At 39.3% G+C, this 27,499-nt stretch overlaps 1 protein-coding gene across 6 annotated transcripts in view; it reads right to left on the bottom strand.

Annotated features, from left to right (window-relative positions):
• REPS1 (RALBP1 associated Eps domain containing 1) overlaps positions 1–27,262 on the bottom strand; it is an 83,769-nt gene extending 56,507 nt beyond the window's left edge. For all 6 annotated transcript variants that reach the window (XM_046005765.1, XM_046005766.1, XM_046005767.1 and 3 more), the window contains exon 1: positions 27,109–27,262. In XM_046005765.1, coding sequence (XP_045861721.1) covers positions 27,109–27,261 — 153 coding nt within the window. In that variant the 5' untranslated portion in view covers position 27,262. The remainder of the gene's footprint in view (positions 1–27,108) is intronic.
• Positions 27,263–27,499: the final 237 nt, after the last annotated feature.

Genomic DNA, 27,499 nt, shown 5'->3' with positions numbered 1-27,499 from the left:
ACTTTGCTGCAATCTCTGTCCACTCCCATACACAAGGCTACCAGATTGAGAATCCTAATATAGAGCTCCAAGTAATGTTTATTATTTTCAAAAGAACAAACTTCTAAGTCCAGCTTCCACGACTCTCCAAATTATAGCCCCAAAATTCTTTCTAAGTCTTACTTTGGCAAATCTAGACTGGATTACCCTATTTTCATGCTTTTATCTTACCAGATCACTTATGTCTGACTATTAAATTTATACCCCTTCCTTCACAAACACCGTTAAGAGCCTCCTCCTTCCTGTAACATTGTCCATCCCTCCTACTACTCCGTAAGTGAATGACTTTTTCTTTGGACTCGTACTCTAGCTTCTACCATCTGAATTCCTTGAATTATCTGTGTAATTGTTAGCCAACCACACACTTCTGATACCCCCTCCCTCTACTAAGATCCTTGGGGCCAGAGAGTATGACTTAATCATACTGGAACCAAAGCAAGATCTGGCATTGTACTGTGCACTTAGTGCTGAAGGAACTGCTCCCTCATGGTGCCCAAACCCTCCTGATGTACCAAATTCATTCTACTAGTCTTCACCTGAATTAAATCTTGTGTGTGTGTGGGTGTGTGGGTGTGTGAGAAAGAGAGAGAGAGGGAGAGAGAATTAAATCTTTCTGACTGGCAAGATCATTTTTACCATTTCTTTAAAAGTTAAATATTTTCTAATAGTAAACACTGCTTTGTGCAAAGTAATTTGGATTACACATGATCCATGCACATTTGCACATCCCCTTCACCACTAGAGTACACTGTGGCAAGCAGAAAAGGCAAAAAAAAAAAAAAAAAAAAAAAAGCAATGGCAAAGAAGATAGGGCAGATAGGGGCATACATCAAAGCCCAGCCCTTCCATTATGACTTCACTTCCTTTCAAACACTGCTGTCCACACAGAGTATGCTTAGTTTGTTTACAAACTATGTGGACACACTAATATGTAGTATTTTCCTTTGTTATAAAAGCAATTTAAATATACAACCCGTCCAACTAACAAGTGGGTAAGTCCTATCTACTACTACCCTCATGAAGCACGTTTGCATTCCTAAATAACTTTAGCTAACACTTTGTGACCAACTCCACTACCAATTCCCTAGTAAACTCAGGTCTAAAGTGAACACAATCTTACCAAGCTTTCCAAGATACTTAGAAGTTGTAGCAGAGCAAATACCCCATCTCACTTTTGCTACAGTTCTTTCTTACCCAAAACCATTAGTGCTTGTTGCTCTACTTAGACAACTTAAATGCTCTTTGATTTAAAACCTAAGGTTCGAGACCATACTGCTTCTTTACTTTCACCTAAGATTTTACCTTATTCTGTAAATAAAAAGACATTCTCTTGATTCTTTTCTGTCACTTGTACCTTCATGCATAACTTCCATTTCATATTTCAGCCTCTTTTCTATCCTCTTAAGTATGAGTTCTCCAAGTCTCTCCCCAATAGTATGTCCTTAGACAAAATAAAAAAAAATTGTCTACACACTGTTTTGTTGACAATGGCACACAATATTTTATAAACCTCAAAAATAAGAAGTATATCAGTCTTTTCTTGAGCCCTTATTATGTATCAGGCACTGAAATAACAGATAAGTACTAGATAAATATTAATTCCTTTTCTACATTTGTAAAAGCTATACTTTTCAATACAAAGAAAAACTATGAATGTCTCCTGTAACTTTACAACAGAGTTTAAATATATGCTTTCTTAACCTACTGATATTATCATAGAAATTTATCAAAAGAACACACTATAACAGATTACTGCTATAGGACCTAGAAACTTATTAGTATTTGGAAGGCAGATTTTATTCTACTTGCTAAAGCAAGGAACCATAAAGAATGTGCTGAGTTAAACAGTAAACAGAAAAGAAGACTGAGGGGTGCCTGGGTGGCTCAGTTGGTTAAGCCCCTGCCTTCGGCTCAGGTCATGATCCCAGAGTCCCAGGATCAAGTCTCACGGGGTCGGCCCCCTGCTTGGCAGGGAGTCTGTTTCTCCCTCTACCCCTCACTCCGCTCATGCTCTCTCTCTCTCAAATAAATAAATAAAATCTTGGAAGGATGGAAGCAGGAAGGAAAGAAAGCTGAGATAGATTAAAAAAAAAAAAAATCTTTTTTTAAAGAGGGAGAGACGGGGTGGAGGGGTGGAGGGGCAGAGGAAGAGGATCTCAAGCAGGCTTCACGCACCCGGCTCCATTTCACAACCCTAACATCACGACCTGAGCTGAAATCAAGAGTCAAACACTTGGGGCACCTGGGTGGCTCAGCTGGTTAAGCTGCTGCTGCCCTCAGCTCAGGTCATGATTCCAGGGTCCTTGGATCGAGTCCCACATTAGGCTCCCTGCTCAGCAGAGAACCTGCTTCTCTCTTTCCCTCTGCCTGCCGCTCTGCTTACTTGTGCTATTTCTCTGTCAAATAAATAAATAAAATCTTAAAAAAAAAAAAAAAGTCAAACACTTAACTGATTGAGCCACCCAAGCACACCAGATTTTTAAATTTTATGGAGTTCTTAATTTGAACTTCTGGATAGTATAGATAATTAAAGAGATTCCTTTCAGCAATATATGACCATAGATTTTACTTGCTCTGGGCCATATACACTCCTGTTAACAGTCCTACTATGATAAGGATAGTACATATAGACCAATAAATATTTTACAGCTTATAATCAGTATCACAGTCATTAGTTATCTAAACAAAACACTTCTGATAGCCTCTAAACATAAGAAGTCTGATAGGAAAAACAGTATGCCTATAAAGTTCATTGGTAGTTCAAGTCCCAAATTCCCAATTAAAATTTTTTTTTGTATTTTCCACATCAACAACAAAAAACTTAAAAAAAAAAAAAAACTAAAACACAGACTAAAGGTAAGGAGAAAAACAACAAAACCGCAAAAGTAATTTTGAAAAATACCATAAACCATCTAAAACTTAAGCTTAAAATAGTAGTGCATGCCTTTAGAAAATATTATTGGGGCATGGGAGTAGTCCCGTAAAATAAATCCAGCCAGTAAACTATACTTAGAGTGACTATAAAATGTACATCCAACCTGGGACATCTGCAAGAGTGAGAGGGGGTACTATTTATACCTGGACAAGAGGTATGAGCTAGACTATCTCAAGCAAATCCAGACTTGTAACTGCCCTTCTAAAACACTCTAAATGATAAATGATCCCGTTTAACCAGTAAGATGCATAAGGTGACAGGAAAAGCCAACACTTCCTAATGATATGCTGTATTAAATATTAATTTTTGATTAAGGAGTAATGTTTTTCAGGAACTGTTACTAGTAATCAAACCCCTGTCATTGTTTTCTTACATGGAGGCCTAATGGACTATTCTAAAGCCACAGCAACTCCTGATTTATCAAATTAAAAAATAATAATAATAAAAGGTAAACATTTAAATGCTGTGGGCCAGGTATCATTCTAAGAACTTTACAAATTAGCTCACTTGGTCTCCACAAAGGGAACTTTCATTCCTGAAAGACAGAGAGCATTTTACCCTATTTTATTTTTTTCAAAGATTCCATCCATTTGTCAGAGAGTGAGAGAGCGCACAAGCAAGGGGAGCAGCAGGCAGAGGGAGAAACGGCTCCCCACCGAGCAAGGAGCCCAATGCAGGACTCGATCCCAGGACCCTGGGATCAGACCGGAGCTAAAGGCAGACGCCCAACCCACCTAGCTACCCTGGTAAGAAAATGAAAGTACAGAAAAGCTGAATTAAATGTGGGAAGCTGAAGATTCCACACTGTGTCCTTACCCACAGCACTCTGTTACTATTACTGCAGTTACTGGAAAGACTGGGGGCCCATTATTCTTCATTAACACACAGAACAGAGGGGAGCTCAGAAGTGTCTGCAGTCTGTGAGCAGAGTCTGAGTGGACATGGTTAAGCACCTGTGATGTAACTGATACATACTCTTCTGCACCACTGGTCAGGCATCACCAAACACAGACCTGGGAACTTGCTGTTACTTGTGATAAACAGAAACCACTTATTCCACTCAGGATAACTCAGGATAGCCTGTGCCGCAGGCTACTGCAGGTTGTTACAGGATAAATGACAATAATGATGATTATAATAAGTTAACAGTAATAGCATATGTGCATAAATGTCAGGTACCCATCCCCGCTCAGTAACATGTTAACCAATACAGTCATCCTCACAACTCTGAGGTAGGTACAGTTTTACAGATGAGAAAACTGACACCCAGGGAAGCCTGCTGAAGGACACACAGTAACCTGACAGAACACAGATGGAAACCCATGCTCTTAACCACTACATTATTTTATAAAGGATAACGTTTGCCAGTGGTAAATTCACATAATAAGATAAATTACACCAGAGCTTTACTATGTTACATCATAAAACATAGAGTTTCTGGCTTTTAGGTGGTAGACCACAAGCTCAAGTGTTGATAACTGCTTGTTATGTGAATATAAGTAAGTTACATAATATATCACAACCTCCCTCCAAAACGAAAGAATGGTCTAGATTCTAGCTCTAAGATCCCTTCTAGTGCAAACACTATTTCTCTGAATACAAGTTTCATATCAAGTCCATAATTACAACGCAAACTACTCTTTGAAAACATCTAATTTTCAAAAATCTATTTCTGCCAAAGTACCAAAGATTTCTAGCTATGTGCCACCTTTAAAAATGACACAGATGTGTATTTAAATGTGAGTTGTTATGATGAGCACAAATAAAAGGAGTTAAATTCACCACTTGAATGGAAGATTTAAGTGGAAATAATTAAGTTACTTGCTAAAACTGGTCCTGTACTCTAGCTCCAAAGGAACAATATCTGGTATAAAATCAAGCATCAGTATTTTTGTTTTGTAAATGAGTGTTTTATCATATTTTTGGATTAAATATTTGATACCAAAAACTTTCTGCACTTGTTCTGTTTTTATGTCTTAGGGTCAATTTTCCCCTCTATTGATACAGTACCAATCGAATTACTCAAGAAAAATGGGGTGGGGGAGAAGAAAAAAATAGGGAAATGATTTGGCTTACCACATCTGTTTTTACAACCAACATCCTAGGAACTAACCCGCAGAATTTAAAAACACTACCTGTCCTAAAACCAGGTATGCTTTATAAAACAGATTAAAATTTTAAAAAAAGTGGCATATATTATCATGAAACTAATATGAACCCATTACACCACCTTAAAGAAACAGTGATAAATATACATATATATCTCAAATGTTCTGCGGCATTTTACTCAATCAGAAAGTACAGTAACATATAGAAACTCACAGTGATTGAACATTCATCCCTCCAGTTCTTTGGGGTTAAATCTTTTGAGTTTAACTGCACGCTGCAAACACTTTAGGGTATAGAAAGCTCAGAGCAGTTTTGCTAAAGACCTCCTTATTATCCCTTGCCAATGTACCATGATCCCAGTGCAACAATGCTTTATACTCAACAGGTGTTTAATAAACATACACAAATACCACAAAACATCTTCCTTCCCCTAGTCAAGAATGATGATAACAAAGAGAAAAGTTCTTGGGATCTTCCAAGATGCTACAACCTCTCAAAGGAAATAAAAACAACAGTATCTAATGGCTATCTAGAACCACTCCAAGTACCAAGCACAATTCGGAGTATTTTACGAATTAATTTAGTCCTCAAAACAATCCTATGAGGCAAGTGCTGTATTATTCCCAAAATGCAGAAGAAAAAAACTAATGTCCAGGGAAACTAAGGCCCACAGTAGTTAAGTAATTGCTTGAGAGTAAGAAATCATAAGAATTAAACTATGTCTTTAAAATCCTATCAAAGATTTTTAGTTGACTAAATGAGGAAATAAATACTAAATAACAAAATTGATAAAGATATCAAACCACCTCAAACAACCCTAAAAAGTAGGTATTGTTATATTCATTTTACAAATCAAAATAGGCAAAGAAAGTTCTTGCCCAAGATCACAGACTAAAAATCAGCTGTGCCAAAATATGAATCTAGCTTTTTTTTTTTTTTAAAGATTTTATTTATTTGACAGAAAGAGAGCGAGCGCGTGCGTGAGCACAAGCACGCAGAGTGGCAGTGGCAGGCAGAGGAGAGAGAGAGGCAGACTGCCCACCGAGCAAGGAACCTGCTGCGGGACTCAATCCCATGACCCTGGGACCATGACCTGTGCAGAAGGCAGCTACTTAACCAACTGAGCCACCCAGGTGTCTCTGAATCTAGCTTTGAGAAACTCTAAAGTCTGGCTTCTTCCATTAACCCACTGTATCCTCACATCACTTTCACAGATTCTGCCCATTCAGGGGCTATTTGTTCTGTTAAGTTCTTAATATTTCTTCGTTACATCGGGACTTAAGAAAAGTTAATACATTTTTTAAAAGATTTATTTATTTTAAAGAGAGTGCTAGTGGGGGAGGGGCAAAGGGAGAGGGAGAGAATCCTTAAGCACTCCATGCTGAACACAGAGCCTGACTCAGGGCTTGATCCCAAAACCCTGAGATCAAAACCTGAGCCAAGGACCCTCAGATCATGACCTGCGCCCAAACCAAGAGTCAGGCACTTAACCAACTGAGCCACAGGTGCCCCTTAAAACCCTAATTTAAAAGGAACTTGTACACAATATAAATAAAAAATAAGTATCACTTGAAACAAACAGAAGATAACAGAAATAATAACAAGTTCAAGGAAAACAAAACTGTTACTTAATTTCAGCTAAATAACACTATCTGCAAAATATGCTTATGGATCCATCAAGGTCTGCCTGTAAGAGAGTAATGTGTTAGGAAGGTGCTGAAAAATATTAGTAGCAAACTGAAATTTCTCGTTCACCAGACCTGGAAAACAACTGAAAAGGGAACAGCTTTCTTACTGTGTGCTTTCACATATTGGTGGGTGTATATCCGACATTTTAGGAAACAAATGTTTTCTACTGCCTCCCTTAAACCAAGTATGCACCTATTCCTGCAGTCTTTCTTATACTCACTTTTAGAGAATGCTCTAACACAAAAAGAAGGCAGACTGGTTATTATAATTAATAGCACTATAGGAATACTTCATCAAAATGTTCTCTGAAGTACTCCATACAGTGTTCAAAGTACACAGTGGGCCCTAGGAAGCACACAAAGTTCTAACACACATTCCACACCGCCCCCCCCAACCCACCGACAAAGGAACTTCTGACCTAGTTGTAAACACAACACACGATTGAAAAAGATAAGCCATGATATAAGGCTGTAATTTTATACCTCAGAATGGCTGGTGTCTTGAATACAAAGTTTTGTAATCAAATGGAGCTGGATTTGAATCCCAGTTCCTGTTGAGCACATAACCTCTGAAGCCCCAGGTTTCTCAGCTATAAAACAGAAATAACATCTGTCCTCTAAGTTTAAAACTAATCACACACCAAAAAGCTCAACATCTGGCTTATAATGGATGTTACATAATTAGGACTTGATACTGTAAGAATTACAAAGGGATTACTACTGGTTGAAAATAGTATATTATTGGGGGCGGGGGGGGGGAGGGAAGGAAGCCTGATCTGGACCTTAAAGAATGCACAGGTTCTTGCTAAGTCTAAACAAGGTGGGCATCCTAATTTCAGGGGGCCGGGTGAGGGCAGTGCAACCGCAGGTCAAAGCAGAGATTACAGTGGTGGCTAGGCAGCAAACTGGACAGAACTCAACAGTGAAGGCTCTGAACGTGACTAATTTTTACTGAGCATTTTGAAGAGTGTCATATAATGTTTTAGAAATTCACTTATGTGCTCTTTAACAATTATAGAAAAGCTAGTTGAGATCCAGGAGGCTACTGTAAGTAGTTGAGCAATAAGCTGGTAAGAGCTCAGATGGGTAATGCAAAAGATAGAAAAAAATGATCAGCTGACATCTTTCAAAGAAAATCTGAAAGATCTCACAGGTTGGACATAAGGAAAAGGAGTCAAACCTAATTCTGAACAAGAAAAAGAGACATGGTATGAAGAGAGGATGCTAAAGACATATAATAACAGAATAATTTAGGATCATGGTGAGCGGGGGAAAAAAAGAGAATACCCACCAAGAAGTAATTCAGTGTCAATTGCAAGGGAAATGGTAAAACAGAGTAAGAACCCTCTCTTAAAAACAAACAAACAAAAAAATCCTTTTTTTTTTTTTAAGATTTTATTTATTTATTTGAGAGACAGAGATCACAAGTAGACAGAGAGGCAGGCAGAAGGGGGTGGGGAGTAGGCTCCCCGCTGAGCAGAGAGCCCGATGCGGGGCTCCACCCCGGAACCCTGAGATCATGACCTGAGCCGAAGCAGAGGCTTTAACCCACTGAGTCACCCAGGTGCCCCAAGAATATCCTTTTTCAAAAGGAAGGCAGAGTGGGGGTAATATGAAAGTTAGATTACTAGTGGTTAAGAAGAGTATACAGGCAGTAGAGAAGAATCTGGGTCATTTGTTATTTGGCAGTAAAAGGAAGAAAAATAGGGAAGGCAGCTCCATGGGTGTGCAGGGTCAAATGAATAGAGGAAGCAAAAAAAAGAGCACTATGTAGAAAATAGCCTTGATACAATTAGTAACTATGACAATACCACTCTGGCCATTTGTTATATGCAAAAGAGAAACATGACATTTGGATTCACTCTAGAATCAAGTCTTAGGGGGAATCTGCAGAGAAGTGATGAGGAAAGTAAGAGGTTTCTTTCTCCAAGGTTCAAAACCATGGGTAGTAACAGAAGAGCTGACTACAAATTCCCTTCCACTGGCTATTAAATCCTTAGCTTTTTGCAGACAGGCAGAGAAAACAGTAGGCCCTGGTGTTTTAAAGGTTTCCCTTGAGCAATTTCTCTTATTCCTGTGAGATTTATACAGACCACGACAAACAGTGTAACCTGTCATTCTGACATGGCACAAGTCTCAGTGGCCTGTGCTAGGGAATGTGCTATCAGTGTGTGATACCGTGTGTGCCTCAAGCCCTCATCTTTACGTGGGTCTGCGGTCTTCCACCTTCAGCCAGGTACACTGAACTTGACTGAAGTTGTGCTTTATTCCATTTTATAAAAGCAAGTATATGCTGTAGTGCCAAGATATCCAGATTCTACCATAATTTCTTTACCTGCCCACCAATTCCTAGTTTTGTTTCTCGGTAAACTTCTTATAGTCACTCTGCTATAAAAAAAGAAACGGGGGAAGATAGGGGAAGGTTGTGAAAGGGATGAAGGGAACTGGTAATGTTGGTCAGCAAAGCACCGAAGTCAGAGCTCAGAGAATTCTGTGCTATTTGTTCCTGTTCTTGCCACCTCCTCCTCTTCTCTTCTCATGCCCAGAATGTTGACTGCAGTGGGCAGAGAGAGTACCCATAGTGCTGGCAGAGGAACATCCAAGGCTTCAAGCTTCACTACCCCCACTTTTTACTTCCCTGCATGAGGGAGTCCAGACTTGCCTTAATTCATCATCCCAATCACGTCTATGAAAGCACAGCAATAAGCAGGGCAAAGCAACTGCCTTACCCGAAAAAGCTGGCTATGTTTTCTAAACATCTACTATGTGCTTCTGTTGCTCTAGACATCATGAGGTCACGAAATAAAATAAACCTGAATTTTACTCAGTTTGCTTACAATACTGTCGAGATGCAAATCTACTGGAAAAGCAGCTAAACAATGACATAAATGAGCAAAGAGCAACCTAGTGCAAAACACATACAAAAGTGTGGGTAGGAGACAAATTCAAGTCTCAGATTGAGGGTCAGGTTGTTCAAATTAGATTTCCAAATCTACAAAAGCTAATTCATGCTCTGAAAAAGAGGGAGGATGGAAGTTAGGGGAGGGTACTGCAGATAAGGAAAGTAGCACGATGAGAAGATGCTGATACAGAACAAGTAACTGAGAAACAGAAAACAGATTTGTTGGGTGGGAACACACAGTCCATGTTAGGAGAATAATCAGAAACAAGACTGCGAAATGCGGGGGGTGAGTTGGTAGGTAACTTGAAGGCTGGTAGACAGAAATATACAGATTTGATAGGTCTGTTGCTGAGCCAGGCATTTTATGAGAATGCTATGCTTTACCTCCCAAAGTGTCAACCAAATAAGAAACTACTGACTTATTTCCTTATTTAGATTGTCTACTACTTCCTGTTTATTGTCAAATTCAAAAATTAGAAATTTTACCTCTGAAGGACAGAGAAACTTGTGAGTTTACTACTAAAGTGAACCATGATCATCTTTACAAATTAAGAGAAATGCCTTGAGTTGAGTTAAAAGAAAAGTTATTAGTATGCATGCTCACTTTATCTAATTCGACTCACCTGAACAACAACAAAAGTATTAACTAGCATACTCAGTGTAATTGAAAGAACTGAGCAATCCAGGCGTCCTTGTTGTTCCAAATTTTTAAAGAAGTATGATAAAATGATGACATTAGGCTAGGACCCATCAATGTACTGATGATAAATGAAGACCTGAGGTGCCAATTAACTAGTGCAGGAGGTTTCGAATGCCTATCATGAACAGGGATGTGAGGCAAACAAATAAGGATAAATTAATATTTGCTCTCAAGTTGCTTGCCACTTATCAAGGAAGAGATATACACATGAATAGGAGGCTGTATACAAGACATATGCAAATGCAAACATACAGAACAGTGTGGGTAAACTATAGAAGGGGGATTATCTTGTTGGGATGATTAGGGAAAATTAAGAAGCAGGATGTCAAATTAAAGCAAAACAAAACAAAGCAGCAGTGGTGTATTATAAAGTTTCTGAATTATTATTACAAATATGTCTCTAGTTCCATGGAAGACAATAGAACATTATAGAGATGTTCTTGATGACTCAGATTATTTAGATTAAGTATTATATTATGTTTGGAATAAAGATTATAAAGGAAACCAAAGGACTTTAAAAGATGAGTCAGTTTGGGGCACCTGGGTGGCTCAGTCGGTTAAGCGGGGGCCTTCCGCTCAGGTCATGCTCCCAGAGTCCTGGGATCGGGTCCTGCATCAGGCTCCCTGCTCCGCAGAACCTACTCCCTCTGCCTGCTGCTCTGCCTACTTGGGCTATCTTTCTATCAAGTAAGTAAATAAACAAATATATATTTTTAAAAAAGGAGTTAGTTTGCATATTATCTCAATATAGAAATGAACTCATCATGAGAAGGATTTGTTCTGGATACCAAGGAAGAATAAATAAAATCTCAGTAACAACGTGGACAATGTACAAGAAAAATCCAGTCAGAGTTAACCAAAGGTCTAAATCAAAAAATATTTTTGAAAGTAATATACAAACTTGTCAGCAAGTAATCTGACTCCCACTCTTAGACCTCCGTGAAACCCAATACTGAGTTTTGTAGCATGTGACAGACTACTCTTTTCCATGACACACTCTTTTATTTCCTTGCTTCTCTGCTCATTTCCCTCCAAAGCCCTAAGCAGCTACCTCAGGCTTCCTCTTGTACTCTACAAAGTCATCCTCGCTGATCTTTTTCATATCTATAGCATAAGCCACTACCTCTGTTTTAAGGAGATCCAAACCATGTTTTCATGAACTTTCTCCCAAGTTTCAGTCCTCTGGAGCTAATAAGCAGAACCTCAAAAAAGTCAGATGAATGAATGTTACCCAGATTTCCTAGAGGAGATCTTGACTAACTTTGCTTTAGCAAATAAAACAATCTATTACGATGTTCTTTGTTTTTATATAAAAGTGTTACATAAAAATCGTTTTGAATTGTATCCCTTTATTTTTTTAAAGATTTTTATTTATTTGAGACAAAGAGAGCACAGGCAGAGGGAATAGCACGCAGGCAGAAGGAGAAGCAGGCTCCCGGATGATCAAAGAACCTGAGGTGGAACTGGATCCCAGGACCCTAGGATCTGACCTGAGCTGAAGACAGACTCTTAACTGACTAAGCCACCCAGGCATCCCGTATCCCTTTATTTTAATAAAATTATTAATAAACTTAGCAGACTACTAAAAATAATCACTGTTACCTAAATAAATGTAGCATAAGAACCTATTTTTAAGTTTTATTTGCAAAATGTTTGAAGACATCTGCCTGAAAGACACAGGTAAAGAGGACTTGCAGCTGTTAGATTCTGAATGGACTCACACTACTAGGGGCAGACTGCAAGACTGTATGAGCCTCTCAACACGGAATGTAAAAGTCAAATAATTTCAAAGAAGACATGGGGGGATTGAGAGTATTTTAGATATGTTAGAAGTCAAAGACATGAACATGGAAGTGGGATAATAAGTATTAATCATATAATACTTAGAAAGTAGAACATAGTGCTTACAAACAGGACTACTTAAATTTTAACTCTACCATTTACTAGCTGTGTGATCTTGGAGAAGTTACTTACCCTTTCCGTGTCTTCATTTTAAAAAGAGGGGTTATAAACTGTACCCACATTGAGAATTAAATGAATTAATACTATTAAAGGGGGCGAAACAGTAGCTCGCATATAGTTGGCACTACACAACAGTATGTGTTATATTGTTATTATTTTACTATTATTACAGTATTAAAGTTAGTGATAAGCAAAAATACTTCTGAAAAAAAAAAGATAAATTTATGCTCACTCATTCAATAAATATTCATCCAAAAATGTGTCTGGGATACGATTATGAACCCAGCAGAACAGATACCCTGCTGGAGTGTTGGAGCTGAGGAGAAAGGATTTAAGTTTACCAGAAGGGCAGGAGCCAGGTCTCTTTCACTCAGCTCTAAACACTCAGTGCCCTGGATGCATACCCTGGTGTTTAATAGTGATTCCTGAATTAATGAATAATGTTATTATAGAATATTAAATAGGAAAAAAATATATTTTGAATATATAGTGAGCAGGATTCACTAGTACCATCCCCTAAATAAAATGGTATAGCTATGCTACAGCTACAGGGTTACTGACCTTCAAGGAATTTGTTCACAAATCTTTAAGAAATCGTTAATTCTAGAGTATCATAAAATCATACATTTTCTTATTAATGAAATGGGAATAACAATACCTGGTAGGCTTATTATAAGGATTAAATGAGATCTTGTGTTAAACAAGAACCACAAAGCTGCAATTAGATGCTGATAGCAACTGGTAGGCTAGACTATTCTAGCTCCAAGAATCACTCCTCAGCTAAGATGCAATCACACTATGTATGGATGACTGTGGGGACTGCCTGCAAATAGCCAGCAAACCCCTTAAATTAAACATGCAAATGCTTCCGGGTTTGACATCCAAGGTTCAACTTTCTGGAGGCTATACTAATTTCAGGGAAATGTTATACTTCCACATCCACCTTGCCTTGCTAATGGTCTCAAGAATATTTCAAAAAAACTCTGAGGTCTTAAGTGAAAATACCTAAATCTCTATGACAACACTGCAATCTACCATTGACCGTGAAAGAACATTTCAAATATAATGAAGTCTGCAATCTTCACTGTTAGTGAATGGCCTCATTCAGAAACCACCATCAAGTCTGCACGAGCTTTAAGGCTACCCAGCTGCTACTTACTCTCAAGCTTTGAAATCCCCACGGAATCTTGCTAACACAGATGGACTGAGCATGGCATCTCACTGAGCACATCCAAAATTCAGCACAATGTCTCCCCACAAAACTATAGAATCCTCCTTACTTCTTTATTTCTGTTAATGGTTATCACCATTCTGTTAGCTACATAAACCTTAAAATCATCCTTTATTATCGTCTTTTGGTGGTACACTGCATTTCAGGAGGACAAATCCTCTAATTCCATAGTAAAAGGGTGAAACAAATGGTATTACTGATAGGATCAAAGGATTGGGGGCAGTTATTACTAACTTCATGCAACAAAAATAATAAAAGATATAAATCTAGGCTTAGAAAAAATATGGAGAGATTTTTGCTATTAAAGACAAGATCCTATAAATTTTGAGTTTTCTCATATAAGCAGAGCTTGTCTGAATGAAACTTATTTGATCACCCTCTTAGAACCAGGTACTTTGCTGCATGTTTACACTTCACTTTGGTATTAAGAAAACTTCTGATATTATCTGGTATTATCTTCAGGCTACAAATGAGGAAATGGGAGTCTTCAAGAGAGGTTAAGTTACTTGTTCAGTGTAAGAGAGTTAATAAGTACCAAGTAGAGACTGAAATCTAGAATTGTCATATTCCTATTTTGACTATACTGTATTCAATACTTGTTGATACAGAATATTGTAAGGGTGTTACAATTAAATATTTTTCTATGAAATACAATTAAGTGCCCTAAAAAATACAATTTTTTTTTTTTTAAGACAGGGAGAGAGAGAAGAAGGGGGGGGAACAGAAGGAGAGGGAGAATCTTAAGCAGGCTCCAATCCCAGCAGAGCCGCAAGGGGGGGGGCTCTATCCTACATGCCTGAGATCATGACCTGAGCCGAAATCAAGAACCAGACGCTTAACCAACTGAGCCACCCAGGTGCTCCAAATATGAACTCTTCTAAATCAACTATTAAAAAATACAGTATCAATTAACGCTTGAGTTTAAACAAACCTCTGATCCTTCTAGTCATAAATGAGACATGAAGAAAAATCAATAATACTTAGTTTCTGGCCAACAATTTCTCTTTTCAAGGATATAAAGATATATATTTCAACATATAACATTTGACATAATTATCCATGGACAAGAAGCAATAATCACTATGAGAACAGTACTTTTAGCTATTTTTCATCCAACACAGTATATCATATAATTGTAAGGATTGGGTCTCATATCTACTTATGCGAACTCAGCCTGGATACAGAAATTCAGAAACACAAAGACACCAAATCAGCGCTTCCAAGTAACGTTAAAAGCTTTTAGCCAATGGAACACCTGGGTGCTTAGTCTCTTACGCTTCTAGGTCATGATCCCAGGGTGCTGGATTGAGTTTCACATCAGATTCCTTGCTCAGCGGGGTGCCTCCTTCTCCCTCTGCCAACCGTTCCCCCTGCCTGTGCTCTCACTGGTGCTCTCTCTCTCTCCCTGACAAATAAATAAAGTCTTAAAAAAAAAGAAGCTTTTATGCCTGACTTTTTTTTTTTAATTTTTTATTTTATTTTATTTATTTGACAGAGAGAAATCACAGCTAGGCAGAGAGGCAGGTAGAGAGAGAGGAGGAAGCAGGCTCCCTGCTGAGCAGAGAGCCCGATGTGGGGCTCGATCCCAGGACCCTGGGATCACGACCTGAGCCAAAGGCAGAGGCTTTAACCCACTGAGCCACCCAGGCGCCCTGTCCGACTTTTTTTTTAAAGGTTTTATTTATTTATTTGACAGACAGAGATCACAAGTAGGCAGAGAGGCAGGCAGAGAGAGAGGAGGAAGCAGGCTCCCCGCTGAGCAGAGAGCCCGATGCGGGGCTCCATCCCAGGACCCTGAGATCATGACCTGAGCCAAAAGCAGAGGTTTTAACACACTGAGCCACCCAAGCATCCCATAAGAAGCTTTTAGCCTACAAAAAGATTCATGACACTGACAGTGATTATTTATTTATTTTTAAAGATTTATTTATTTGAGAGAGAGTGCAAGCGAGAGAGGGACGCCTGGGTGGCTCAGTTGATTGTGCACCTGCATTTCGTTTGGGTCATGACCCCAGAGTCCTGGGATAGAGGCCCCTGCTCAGCAGGGAGTCTGCTTCTCCCTCTGTCTCTCCCCTGGCTTGTGCTCTCGCTCTCTCTCTCCGAAATAAATAAAACCTTAAAAAGAAAGAGAAACAGGAAGAGAATGTGCATTTGCACGCTTGTAGGGAGGGGGCTGTTAAGGGCAGTGGGAAAAGAAGAGAAAATCTTAACCAGAGTCGGCACTGAGCTCCAGATGGAGTCAGGACTCCATCCCAGGACACTGAGATTATGGCCTGAGTGGAGACCAAGAGTCCCAACAGTGATTATTTTAATAGAAGACAACCGGAAGTAGTGCTTCCTGTAGATTATAACTACTATTTGATTAAATTATGACTTATCAAGCACAATTATCTCAAACTCAGATTATTTTTGAGCATTATGTTTCTGTGATTTTCCAAAAAATTAGGATATCTGAATTAAGTGTCTATAAGTTCAGCATACCACTCACAGTCAAAAGAAACTGTTTTTAACTTAAATTCAATTAGCCAAAATACAGTATATCATTAGTTTCAGATGTAGTGTTCAATAATTCATCAGTTGCATTTAACACCCAGTGCTCATCACATCACGTGAAACTGGTCTTAATTCATTCTAAGTCACAACTTTTTCAGCCCCTTCTAAACCTATTAAATAATGTACAAAGTAAAAAATCCAGTACATATAAGGCAGGCAGAGCCAGCACACAGAAAACAGTGAATAAATAAATGTAAATGAATTATTATTCCAGTACTGGTGCTGATACTGAGGTTTTGGAATTAGAACTGTATTTTACAGACAGTAGACAGTCCTTTATTCTCATCCTACCTTCACATCCTCCAAGGTGACTACTTCATACATTTCCCTCACCCTGCAAAACTGTTTTCAAAAAAATTTACAGTTTTGAGGTATACTTTATATACCATAAAATCTAACCATGGGTAAGTTCATGATTCACTGAATTTTAAGAAAATTCATGGAGTTGTGCATCATCATAACAATCCGATGTCAGAACTTTACCATCACCCCAAATGTTTTCCTCCAGTGTTTCCACTCATACCCTGGCCTTAGGTAACCACTATTCTGTATAGGCACATACTCTTTTGTATCTGGCTTCTATCATTTACCATGTTTTTGACATCAATCTTTGCTGTAGTATTTTGTAATTTGTTCTTTTTTTTTTTTTTTACAGAATCATGTTTCACTGTATGGATATACCATGTTTTGTTTACCCATTCATCATTTGATGGGCAGCTAGACTGCTTCCCAATTTTTGACTGCTGTGAATAAGGCTGCTAACAGACATTTACAATTTTTCATTTGTAGACATTTTCATTTCTTTTGGGTAGATCCCTTTGAGTGGAACGCTAATTCACATGATAAGCTTACGTGTAACTTTTTAAGAAACAGCTGAACTGTTTTCTAAAATTGCTATACCTTTTACATTTCCAAGAGCAGTGCAGAAGGGTTCCAGTTTCTCCACAATACCATGTAATGTCAGTCTTTTTAATTATAGTCATTCCGGTGGGTGTGATAGCATCATTGTGGTTTAGTCTGAATTTCCTTAATGACTAATGATGTTGAACACCTTTTCATATGCTTACTGGCCATTTACACTGTCTCCTTTGGTGAAATATCCATTAAAATCTTTTGCTCATTTTTATTGGTTTTCTCCCTTTATTATGGGTTATAAAATTTCTTTATATATATATTCTAGATTAAAGACCTTTACAATGTTTGTAATATGCAACTACTTTCTGCCAATCTGTGGCTTGTCTTTTTACTTTCTTAAGTAACCTCTGAGGTGCTAAAGTTTTTAAACATTTTAATGAAGTCTAATTTGTCAGTATTTTCTTTTATGATTCATGCTTTTGGTGTCATCTAAGAACTCTGCCTAACACAAGGTCATAAAGATTTTCTCTAATGTCTCCTAGAATTCACAGTTTTAGATTTTATAATTAAGTCTATGATCTATTTTAAGATAATTTTTGTGTATGGTGTGAAGTATATACAACAATATGTCCAAGTCCATTTTTTTTAAACATAAAGATATCTAATTGTCCCAGCACCATTTGTTGAAAAGACTATACTTCCCTCATTAAACTGTCCTGGCACTTTTAAATAACCAGGTGTGCTCGCTTCGGCAGCACATATATTAAATAACCAGGTAATCATAAATAAGGGTTCATTTCTGTTATATTAATTTTTGTGCTTAGTCTTTTTTTAAAAAATTTTTCTCTGATGGGCAACAATTTCATTTTTTAAAAATATTTTTATTTCTTTTTCAGACAGAGGGAACGAGAGAGGCAGGCAGAGGGAGAGGCTGGCTCCCCACTGTACAAGGAGCCAGACGCAGGACTGGATCCCAGGACCGGAGCCAAAGGCAGACACTTAACTGACCTAGCCACCCAGGTGTCCCTCACGCTTATTATTCCAACCACGCTGTCTTGATTACCATAGATTACAGTAAATTTTAAAATTAGGTAGGGCAACTCTCCTATTTTATTTGTTTTCAAAATTGTTTCAGCTACTCTGGGTCCTTTGTATTTCCTTATAAATTTTAGGCTCTGCTTTACAACTTCTACAAAAATACCTAGTAGGATTTTAATAGGGACTCTACTGTATCTACAGTTAAGTTTGGGGACAACTGCCATTTTAACGACATCAATCTTCCAACCTATGAACACAGACTGTGTCTCCATTTATTTATTTACAGATTTATTTATTTATTTGAGAAAAAGAAAGCAAGAGCAGGAGCACAGAGGGAGAGGGAGAGATACTCTCAAACACACTCCGCAATCAGCATCAAGCACAACGTGGGGCTTCATTTCCTAGGCCTGAGATTGGGAACTGTGCTAAAACCATAAGCTGGACACTTAACCAAAAGTGCCACCCAGGCACCCCTTCTTATTTATTTAAACCTTCAGTATCTCTTAGTAATGTCTGTAGTATAAAAACTTTGGTGCCTTTTTTAAAGAGATTTTAAGTAATCTCTATATTCATTGTAGGGCTCGAACTTACAACCCCGAGATCAAGAGTTGCATGCTCTACCAACTGAGCCATCCAGGTGCCTCATCTTTTGTTAAATTTGTTCCTAAATGCTTATTCTTTTTGATGCTACTGTAAATAGATTTTTTGTTACTTTCATATTCAGACTGTTCCCACTACTAAACTGTTAATCATGCCTGAGTTTGTAAAAAAAAAAAAGTAGAAACTAGGCTAGACTGTCCTAATTTTCCTCTACTGAACCTATGTACTTACTTGGTTCTATATCCATGCTCTTCCTCCTCCTCCCCTTTCAAAATTGAGGAAGGGATCCCTCTTCTGTTAAGACCATCCTGTATAGTCAGGATTCTGAACAATCTTGCTTTTTCAATACTCTCTCTCCTCATCTTCCTTTCTTCCCTTATTAATCTTAACAACTGAAATCATGCTGCAGTATTTTTAATACTCAAAAAAGAAACAAAAAGAGAATTCCTTTATATCCTCATATACCTCCAGCTTCTACTCTTTGTCTATTTTCTTCCATCTGCAAACTTCTTTCAAAAGCTATCTACACACCCTATCCCTAATTCCTGGGCCATCCGGTTTCCCTCAAGTCACTCTAATCTGGGTTCCACCTCTACCAGTCCATGAAACTGGTTCATCAAAGTTACTGATGACCTTTAGACTGCCAAACCAACAGCCATATTTCTGCCCACATCTTCTCAACCTCTGGGCCAAACTCAATACAGTTGACTAAACTTTTCTTGAAATACTCACATTACTTAGGATCCATGACATAATCCAATATACATCCCTAATTTCCCTACAACCACTCTGTCCCTCTTGGCCTTCCTAGAGGCCTTCCAGTTTCCCCAACTTAGAAATGTGCTGCACTCCTCAGGGTTCTATTTCTAGTCAATCTTTCTTTCCTCTCTATAGTCTCTTGCTTCTTGTCCTCCCTGATTTCATCTATTTTCATGGCTTTTAAGTATCACTAATAATACATTGGTAATCTTGAAACTGACATCTCCAAGCCAAATATCTTTGATCCTCTCTGGTAGAGGCCTACCTGACAATCTTACAGGATTCTGAGAACCTATGACTGACCAAAAAACAAACAAAAGAACTTCTCAATTTACCATTACCTCTCCTCCAAAAAACAAAACAAAACAAAACAAAAAAGGGGTGCCTGGGTGGCTCAGTGGTTAAAGCCTCTGCCTTCAGCTCAGGTCATGATCTCAGGGTCCTGGGATTGAGCCCTGCATTGGGCTCTCTGCTTGGCAGGGAGCCTGCTTCCCCCCCTCTCTCTCTGCCTGCTTCTCTGCCTACTTGTGATCTTTGTCTGTCAAATAAGTAAATAAAATCTTAAAACAAAACAAAACAAAAAACTCTCTCTTCTAGCCATCCGATAATGGTGACTTCTAGCAGTATCTCTTGAGTTCTCCCTTCTCCCTTATGCTCCATACCTAATCCATTATCATGTCCTCCTAGTTTTGCTGCCTCAAAAAATCTCAAAGATGTCCACTCCTCTCAATCCCATTGCCACTTCACTAATCTAAGACATCATCATCTTCTGAGTTACTGCATATCCACTGCCAGTCTGTTTGTCCCATATTCTCTTCTCTACACAGCAGGGTAATCTTTAAAAAAACATAATTCAGATGGTGCTATTCTCTCACTAAAAACTCTTCATAATTTCATATCCGAACTCCCTATTGCTGTGTACAAGGCCCTGCAGTATGTGGTCCCTACCATGTCCATGCACCCTCATCAAGGTGCTCCAGCTTTTCATTTCCCCAGGCACATCAGGCCCTTCAAGCTTCAGGCCCTTCACATGCTTTCCCTCTCTGTGAAACATCTCATTCTCTCTCCCTTCTCTCATTCTCTGTCCATGTCTCCTCAGAGGAACCTTCCCTTGCAACTAAGTAGGTCCCTGGAGTGTGCAATGATTTTATATTAACCATAAACAGCTCTTTTAACATTAACATTAATGTTAACATTAACATAATCCATGAAGGCAGGAAAGATTTCTGAGTTTTTCCACTGCTATAGACACACACCCCTGAATATAAATACACACACACACAAACACATACATATACACACACATACAGGTGTATATTAAATAGTGGCCATCAAGAAGGAGTCATGAAAATATACAAAACTGACTTAGGAAAGATGTTACATTTAGCACTTCACAGTTCCGCTCTTCTTCAAAACTTTAATATAGAGGTTCATGGGATGTGCTTGACTAAACTGAAGGAAGGCTAGCAACCTCCAATTATAGGCACAATTTTGTGAACTGTGTTTTCTAAGCAGATGTCTAGTATGTGCACCAGAAATTCAAACGAAACTGTAATCCAAAAACATTAGAAGATACATAATCTAATAAATGGCTTCATCATTTAACAAGGTAGACTCAAATTCAACAAGAAGTCAGTTCTTGAAATAAAGATACAAGATTTGGGGGGGATGCCTGGGTGGCTCAGTCAGTTAAATGTGTGCCTTCGGCTCAGATCATGATTCTGGAGTCCGAGGACTGGACTCTACCTAGGGCTCCCTGTGCACTGGGGAGTCTGTTTCTGCCTCTCCTTCTGCCCCCCGCAGCCCACCTTGCGTTCTCTGTCTTGTCCTCTCAAATAAATAAATAAAATCTTAAAATATATACAGTATTTTTTAAGACCTAAGTCTTATAACTTACTAAATTTCAATGAAACTTAGTGTATGGTATGAACTTAAAAAAAGATTTCTGAGCCAAAGTTATTATGTCCTGATTTTTATGTCATGCCTATATATACAACCCACCAGACATGGATTCTTTATATAGAAGTAAAGGAGGGAAAAGATGAATGAAGATACATCTATCACAGGAAAGGCTATAGAAAATGAAACATATATGAAGGAAAAGGAGAAATGTCAAGTCTTATCACCCATTTCAAATTTTCACTGGCCAAATAGCTGAAGAATTAGGAACCACAGACCTTAGAACCCTTTAATTAGTTCCTGCTCGTGTGTGTGTGTGCGCACGTGTGTATATACACACAGGTATATATACACATATAGTAACTTCAGCATTCCAGGCTGAGATTCTCATCAAAAGAATGTAACAAATCAATGTGTTAAAACCGTTAAGCAACTAATTTCAAGACTGTGTTCTGTTCTTAAATGTGTGGCTGGCAAGAAAGACCATTTTGACACTACAACACAAGGGCCATTTTGACACTATAACACCTTTGAAAAACCCAATCCAATCACTTCAGGCTGTGAGAAGAAAAATCCAAGACATTAAGTGATCTGTTCAAGGTCACAAGGCTAGCTGAAGACAGGACCAGAATTTCCCTCCCATGTTTGGTGCTCCTTATTACCAGCCTCTCTCTTACAGCTCCATCAAAATCCTGAGCATTAGTTCCCCAAATACTGAGACTTTAACTCTGGGCTATTAATTTAAAAGACTAAAACTAGCATGATATGATATAGGAAAAAGAAATTTAAAAAGTAAATACAACACTACAAAAAGCCACTAAGTAGGACTTCTCTCACAAATAGTATGCTGTTTTTCAATCATGTACAGAAAGTGTCTGATTAAAGGCAAGATTATTTTTGTAGTTTGTTATAATTATTTTAGTGATTCAGAAACTACAAAGAAATCACTACCCCAAAATAACAAACCTGACATTTACTTGTATTACCTTTATAACTTTCAATGAACAAATGAAGCTCTGCGTCCCTATTTTAATATTATCACTAATGAGCAGATCTTATAATTGAACAAAATTAGAAAGACAAAATGGTTTCTATTTCACTGTTGTCATTTTTCACCCATTAAATTAATGTGTTATTCAAATATTCTACCAAGATGTTGTTCAACACAAATGACCTTAAAGATTTCTTGAGCTTCATGAATAGGGGTACATTGGTTATAACCTTCAACGAAAGAACTGTTAGTACTAGAACCTTTTATCAGGCTATTATGCACTCAAAGTCTATATGAAGTTTTAAAATATTTCCCAAAATGGAGGCTTTAAGTAAAAGCTAAGAAAACATACTCATTAATGTAGTAGCATATCTTCCATAATCTTAAAAAAAAATTACTTCTGATTTTTAAGTCAATAAATATTTATTCTTTGCTCAGCAAAGAGCAAAATTCCTCATGATTAAATTCTATGAACCAAATTTTTCTCTGCCCAGTCCTGTTCCTCTCTGCTGTGGAGCACAATTCTATAAAGCTTTAGTTCATTCACTCTGTCTATTGACACACTGTCTCCAAAAACAAACCGTCACACTCAGCACCAGTCTTACTCTACTATTCCAAAACCAGTGTAATGAATATACTTCAAAATGTCTGCCTGACAGTTGCAATGTAAATTGTATCTCTGTATGCACAGGATACCAACTACAAGATCTTCTTCCTATTCCTCTTAAGTGGCTGTCTCAGGACAGCATCATACATAAAACTATTCACTATGCAAAGAGGAAATCCATACATAACTCAAAATCAAACAATCTTAAATCTCTGCTCTTCAGAAGAACTATGGGCAAACCAATCACATGAACAGTGAAAGGAAAAAGCTGAAAGGTAGCAAGGAATAATGGTAAAGAAGAGATGCTTTATTCACTAACAAATTATTTAATTTCTCTGCCTATCACATTCCGGTTAATAAACAAAAATAATACCCACTTCACTGGTTCTTGTAAGGATCAAATGAGTTCTTGCATGAAAATGATTGCCCAGTAAAAGGCAGCACATAACATGCACTCAATAAATGCCAGCTCCTTCCTCCTTCAGTTCTCAGCCCTCTGTTCTTTGTTCTCTACCCTCATTCCCCCAGATGACTCAGCCTTCTCATGATTTTTATTAACAAATGCTGAGAACTACTATATTAATCAAAGCCCTGATGTGTATATGCATGCTCACAGTGTAAGCAGCTGTCCGTCCCCTAACCCTGAGATACTTGGCTGAGAAAGGCAGAGGAAGATGCCCAAATACCTGAATTTCACTGTAAGAACAAGTATTGGGTGTGGACAAACGTCCATGAGTTTCCAACTATATCCCAGAGACTTCCACCACCACCTCAAAATGCGGAAATCAAAGTCACCAGAATCTTTTTTAAAATTGGGCTCTCTTTCTGCCCCTTTTCTAAGCGGTGAGTGGTGTCCAACAGAGTCTAATCCTTGCTCTATTCTTCCCTCTAAGCATCACCCAGGCCATCAAGCCTACCTTCATAATTTCTAGCCTCATTTTCGGTCCCACTGTTACCACCAGAGTCCAGGTGAGGATTTCTCAATCTCAGGACCACTGACTGACATCTGGGCCCAGATACATCTTTGTTGTGGGGGCTCTCCTTGCACTGTAGGATGTCTAGCAGCATCACTGGCCTCTCTCCCCTAGATGCCAGTAGAACTGCTCCCTCCCTGCAAGTTATGACAACCAAAAAGATGTCCAGCAGTGCCAAATGCCCCCAGGGAGACAAAATCATCCTCCCCACAATGTCCCCCACTTCTGCATTTGAGCACCATGACCCAGTTCCTCACCACTTCATAAATGCAACAGAGAATGGATCCCCAAATTCATCTCCATCTTCTTCCCTCTAACTCCAGTTGCACTGATCTCCTGAAGGTCTTGTAAAGCACAGCTTTTATGAGTCACTTCTCTTAAACTACACCTCCCTGTTACCTTTACAATTAGTTCAAAGCTCTCCACCCAGCCTTGATAATCTGGCCTCAATTAAACACTATCCAACAAAGCACCTCACAGAGTGTCCACCCAGCAGCCCTTCAGTACCTCGGACCTGTTCATCCAGATCTGTTTCCTATTCTACAGCTGTCACCTGGGTCTAAATGCCCATTACCCTGCAACCGTTGGAGACCACTGCACAAGCCTCCTTCCGCTGACTCTACCTTCCCTCACTCTAGGTCAAAAACCAACAAGTTTCCACTGCCTACTGAAATATGAAATCTTCTGCGTGTTCTTTAAGGTCTTTCTTAATATAATATGGTCTCTTTCTAACTTTATGTTCCATTATCCCTAAGACACACTCCAGCTTCAGCAAAACCTATCTGCTACTCCTTGAAAAGGCTCCTACACTTTCTACCTTTCGTCATGTTTTTTTTCTGTCAGGAAGTCCTCCATCCCACTGCCCTCCCTCCACACTAATTTAAAGTCCCATCTCAAGTAAGTCAAAGAGACTTTGCTGATCATAGCTCTTTTGTACCTCTCCTACACATTCACATGGTATTTTATGTTACACATGTGTATCCGGGTAGTTTACAAGGTCCTTGAAAGATTCTCACTCCTCTTTCCATGCCCTGCAAATGCCTAGCCCAGTTAAGTAGCTGACTCAATACAATCGAGTTGACCCAAATGTTCCTCACTTAGAAAGCAACAGGCGGCTGTGTTTTCAGATAATCCCAAACATGCTCAAGAGAACTAAATCCATAGTCCCCTTTTGTCTCACATTTTATGTCTTAGGCAAATTTTTAAGTAAACTGCCTTCAAGATACCCAAAATACTATTTAGTATATACTACTCTAAAGAGTTCTGTTTCAGGGAGGTACTAAAGCTTCTAACTTGTAACTGAATTCTGAATATTTATGCTATTTGAGCCCTTTCTTTATATTGAAAGGCAACCGGAATTATTTTCAAATGTTAACAAAACTGAGCAAAATGTAAAAATAACTTGATTAAACATACATCAAGCAAAGGTTAATTAATACTGATTTGTCTATCCTAAATAATAGGCTAAAATTCCAAAAATCTTCTGGCACCATTTAAAAAAAAGTAATAAAAAGTCAGTTTATTTCAGCTCCTCCCCACCCCAAAAACATAAATGAACTAGAACTTGAAAAGTTTCGCCTTAATTTTAGTTCCTAAATGACTTGAAAGTATGTTTTTCAATTGCTAGGAAAAGGGGCAATAGCATTAATGAGCATGTTCTGACCAGACCTCTAAAAGTCTAACTCCAAAGCCATATGAGATGAGCAAAGGACCCCACGCAATCACCACCATTCTTAGCTGGAGTCAGCAAACTACAGGCCCGGTTTCATGCGCCCTTGAGGTAAGAATGGTTTTTACATTTTTAAAGGGTTGCAAACAAAAACAAAGAATACTGGAGAGACACTGTGGCCATCGAAGTCTAAAACATTTAATCTCTGTCCCTTTACAATAGCACAAAATTTTCAATCTCCCACAGGTTAGTATCTACGACACCCAACTTCTCCACCCAAGATTTTTTAAAAAGCAATATAAAACATACAAGATTATGCAAAAGGGCAGAACTCATTCAACTAAGTCATAGTTAATGCACAGGCAAGTTCTAAAACAGAGACTTTTGTGGACATTTTTATACTTCCAGAATTTTTGTTAGAAGGAACCTGCCTGACTTTCATTCTTTAAATGACCACATTTGCACTTTAAGAGTGGAAGTGCCTGGCCCAAAGTCCCACTGCTAGTGAACAAGAAAATGGGGTCAAAGACCCGGGCCTCAAAACTCCTGATTCAGTGCTCTCTGCAGTATACTACATTATACCTATGCATATGGCTCTAAATTTTGGAGATGTGGGTAAGTGGCTTGGATCGTCATAAAGATGAAAGCTTAAAACCTGCTCCTAATATGCTATTTAGATAGACTAGCAACCATGAATCATTAAACAAAGTAACAATAATGTTCACTACATACACTAGATAAGAATTCCTAGGAAACCTCCTTTTTTAAAAACAGATGTGATAGACAAAGCTTAAAATTTACTCTGCTTGGTCCTCTAGTGCTACAGATCATATTTAGGCAAATACGCTCGTTTGACTTCCAGCTGCTCAATACTTAGCTCCCACCCCGAATCCACAAGTTCCACCGAACGTTACTGAATGGCAATCGAAAACTGTCCAGTTTACACCAGCCACACTAACTACAAGTTCTTTCCATACATATCTACTCGTAAACTCCTAGCTACAAATTCAATTTTTTGATCTCCCCAAGAATTCAGCTTCCTTAAGAAAACTGCTTCTTCGAGTCCTACACAACCCACTTTGTGGCGTCTGCTGGCTAATTCAAGAATTAAAAAAAAAATTTTTTTTTAACCTATACCGATAACTTTACTACTCTGCAGGAACCGAAGAGTCATGTTATACACACCAGGATCTAGGATTCAAAGACATGGTCACAATCCAAGATCCTTCATCTGAAGTTGCTCTTCCAATGCTGAAAACACATTCTGAGGAACAGCCGAGAGATACTGGACTTGGGCTCTTCAAATTTAATACACAGACGTCCGCCCCGCCCCCCCCCCCCCCCCGCCACCCCTCACCATATCCCTGCATGACTTTTGTCCTCTAACAGCGACCCCTCCCCCTCGACCGCGGCGCGAGTCTGGGCCGCCAGAGCACCTGCGGCCCCAGCCCGGGGGCACAAGCCCACAGCCGGCACTTCTGGAAAGGGCGCCCACCCCCCCGGTGGCGGACAGCCCGAGGCCGGAGCCGCCGGGAAGCGACCGGTCGGCGTCCGGCAGAGCCCAGGACGCGTCCGGAGGCGAGGGCGGCGGCGTTACCTGGAGGACCACGTCGTTGGGCAGCTGCGCGGCCCGGAATAGCTCCAGCACCCGCCCGTTGGCCGCCACCTTCTTGGTGCTCTCAATGTCGCAGTAGGAGAAGAGATCCGAGTAGTATTTCTGCTCCGCATCGCTCAGCGTTAAGCCTTCCATCTTCGCCTCGGGATCACGGCCGCCCCGCCCCGCATGCAAGACCCGGGACCCGGCCCCACGACCCCGGGACGGCGGGGGCTGCGCGCGGCCCGGCTTCCTCCTGGCCCCGCGAAGCCGCGGGGAGCCCCAACCCCGGCCTCACGCGCGCGGGGGGCGCCCGAGCAACAGGGCCCGGAGGTCGCGAGGAGGGGGCCCGGCGGGGCTTGGCGCGCCGCCGCCTGCGAGGCCCCGCGCAGTC

The sequence above is a fragment of the Meles meles genome, chromosome 5, assembly GCF_922984935.1.
Source record: "Meles meles chromosome 5, mMelMel3.1 paternal haplotype, whole genome shotgun sequence".
Taxonomy (NCBI): Eukaryota; Metazoa; Chordata; class Mammalia; order Carnivora; family Mustelidae; genus Meles; species Meles meles.
Note: the sequence above shows the minus strand (reverse complement) of the source record. Positions and strands in the feature narration are given on the sequence as shown.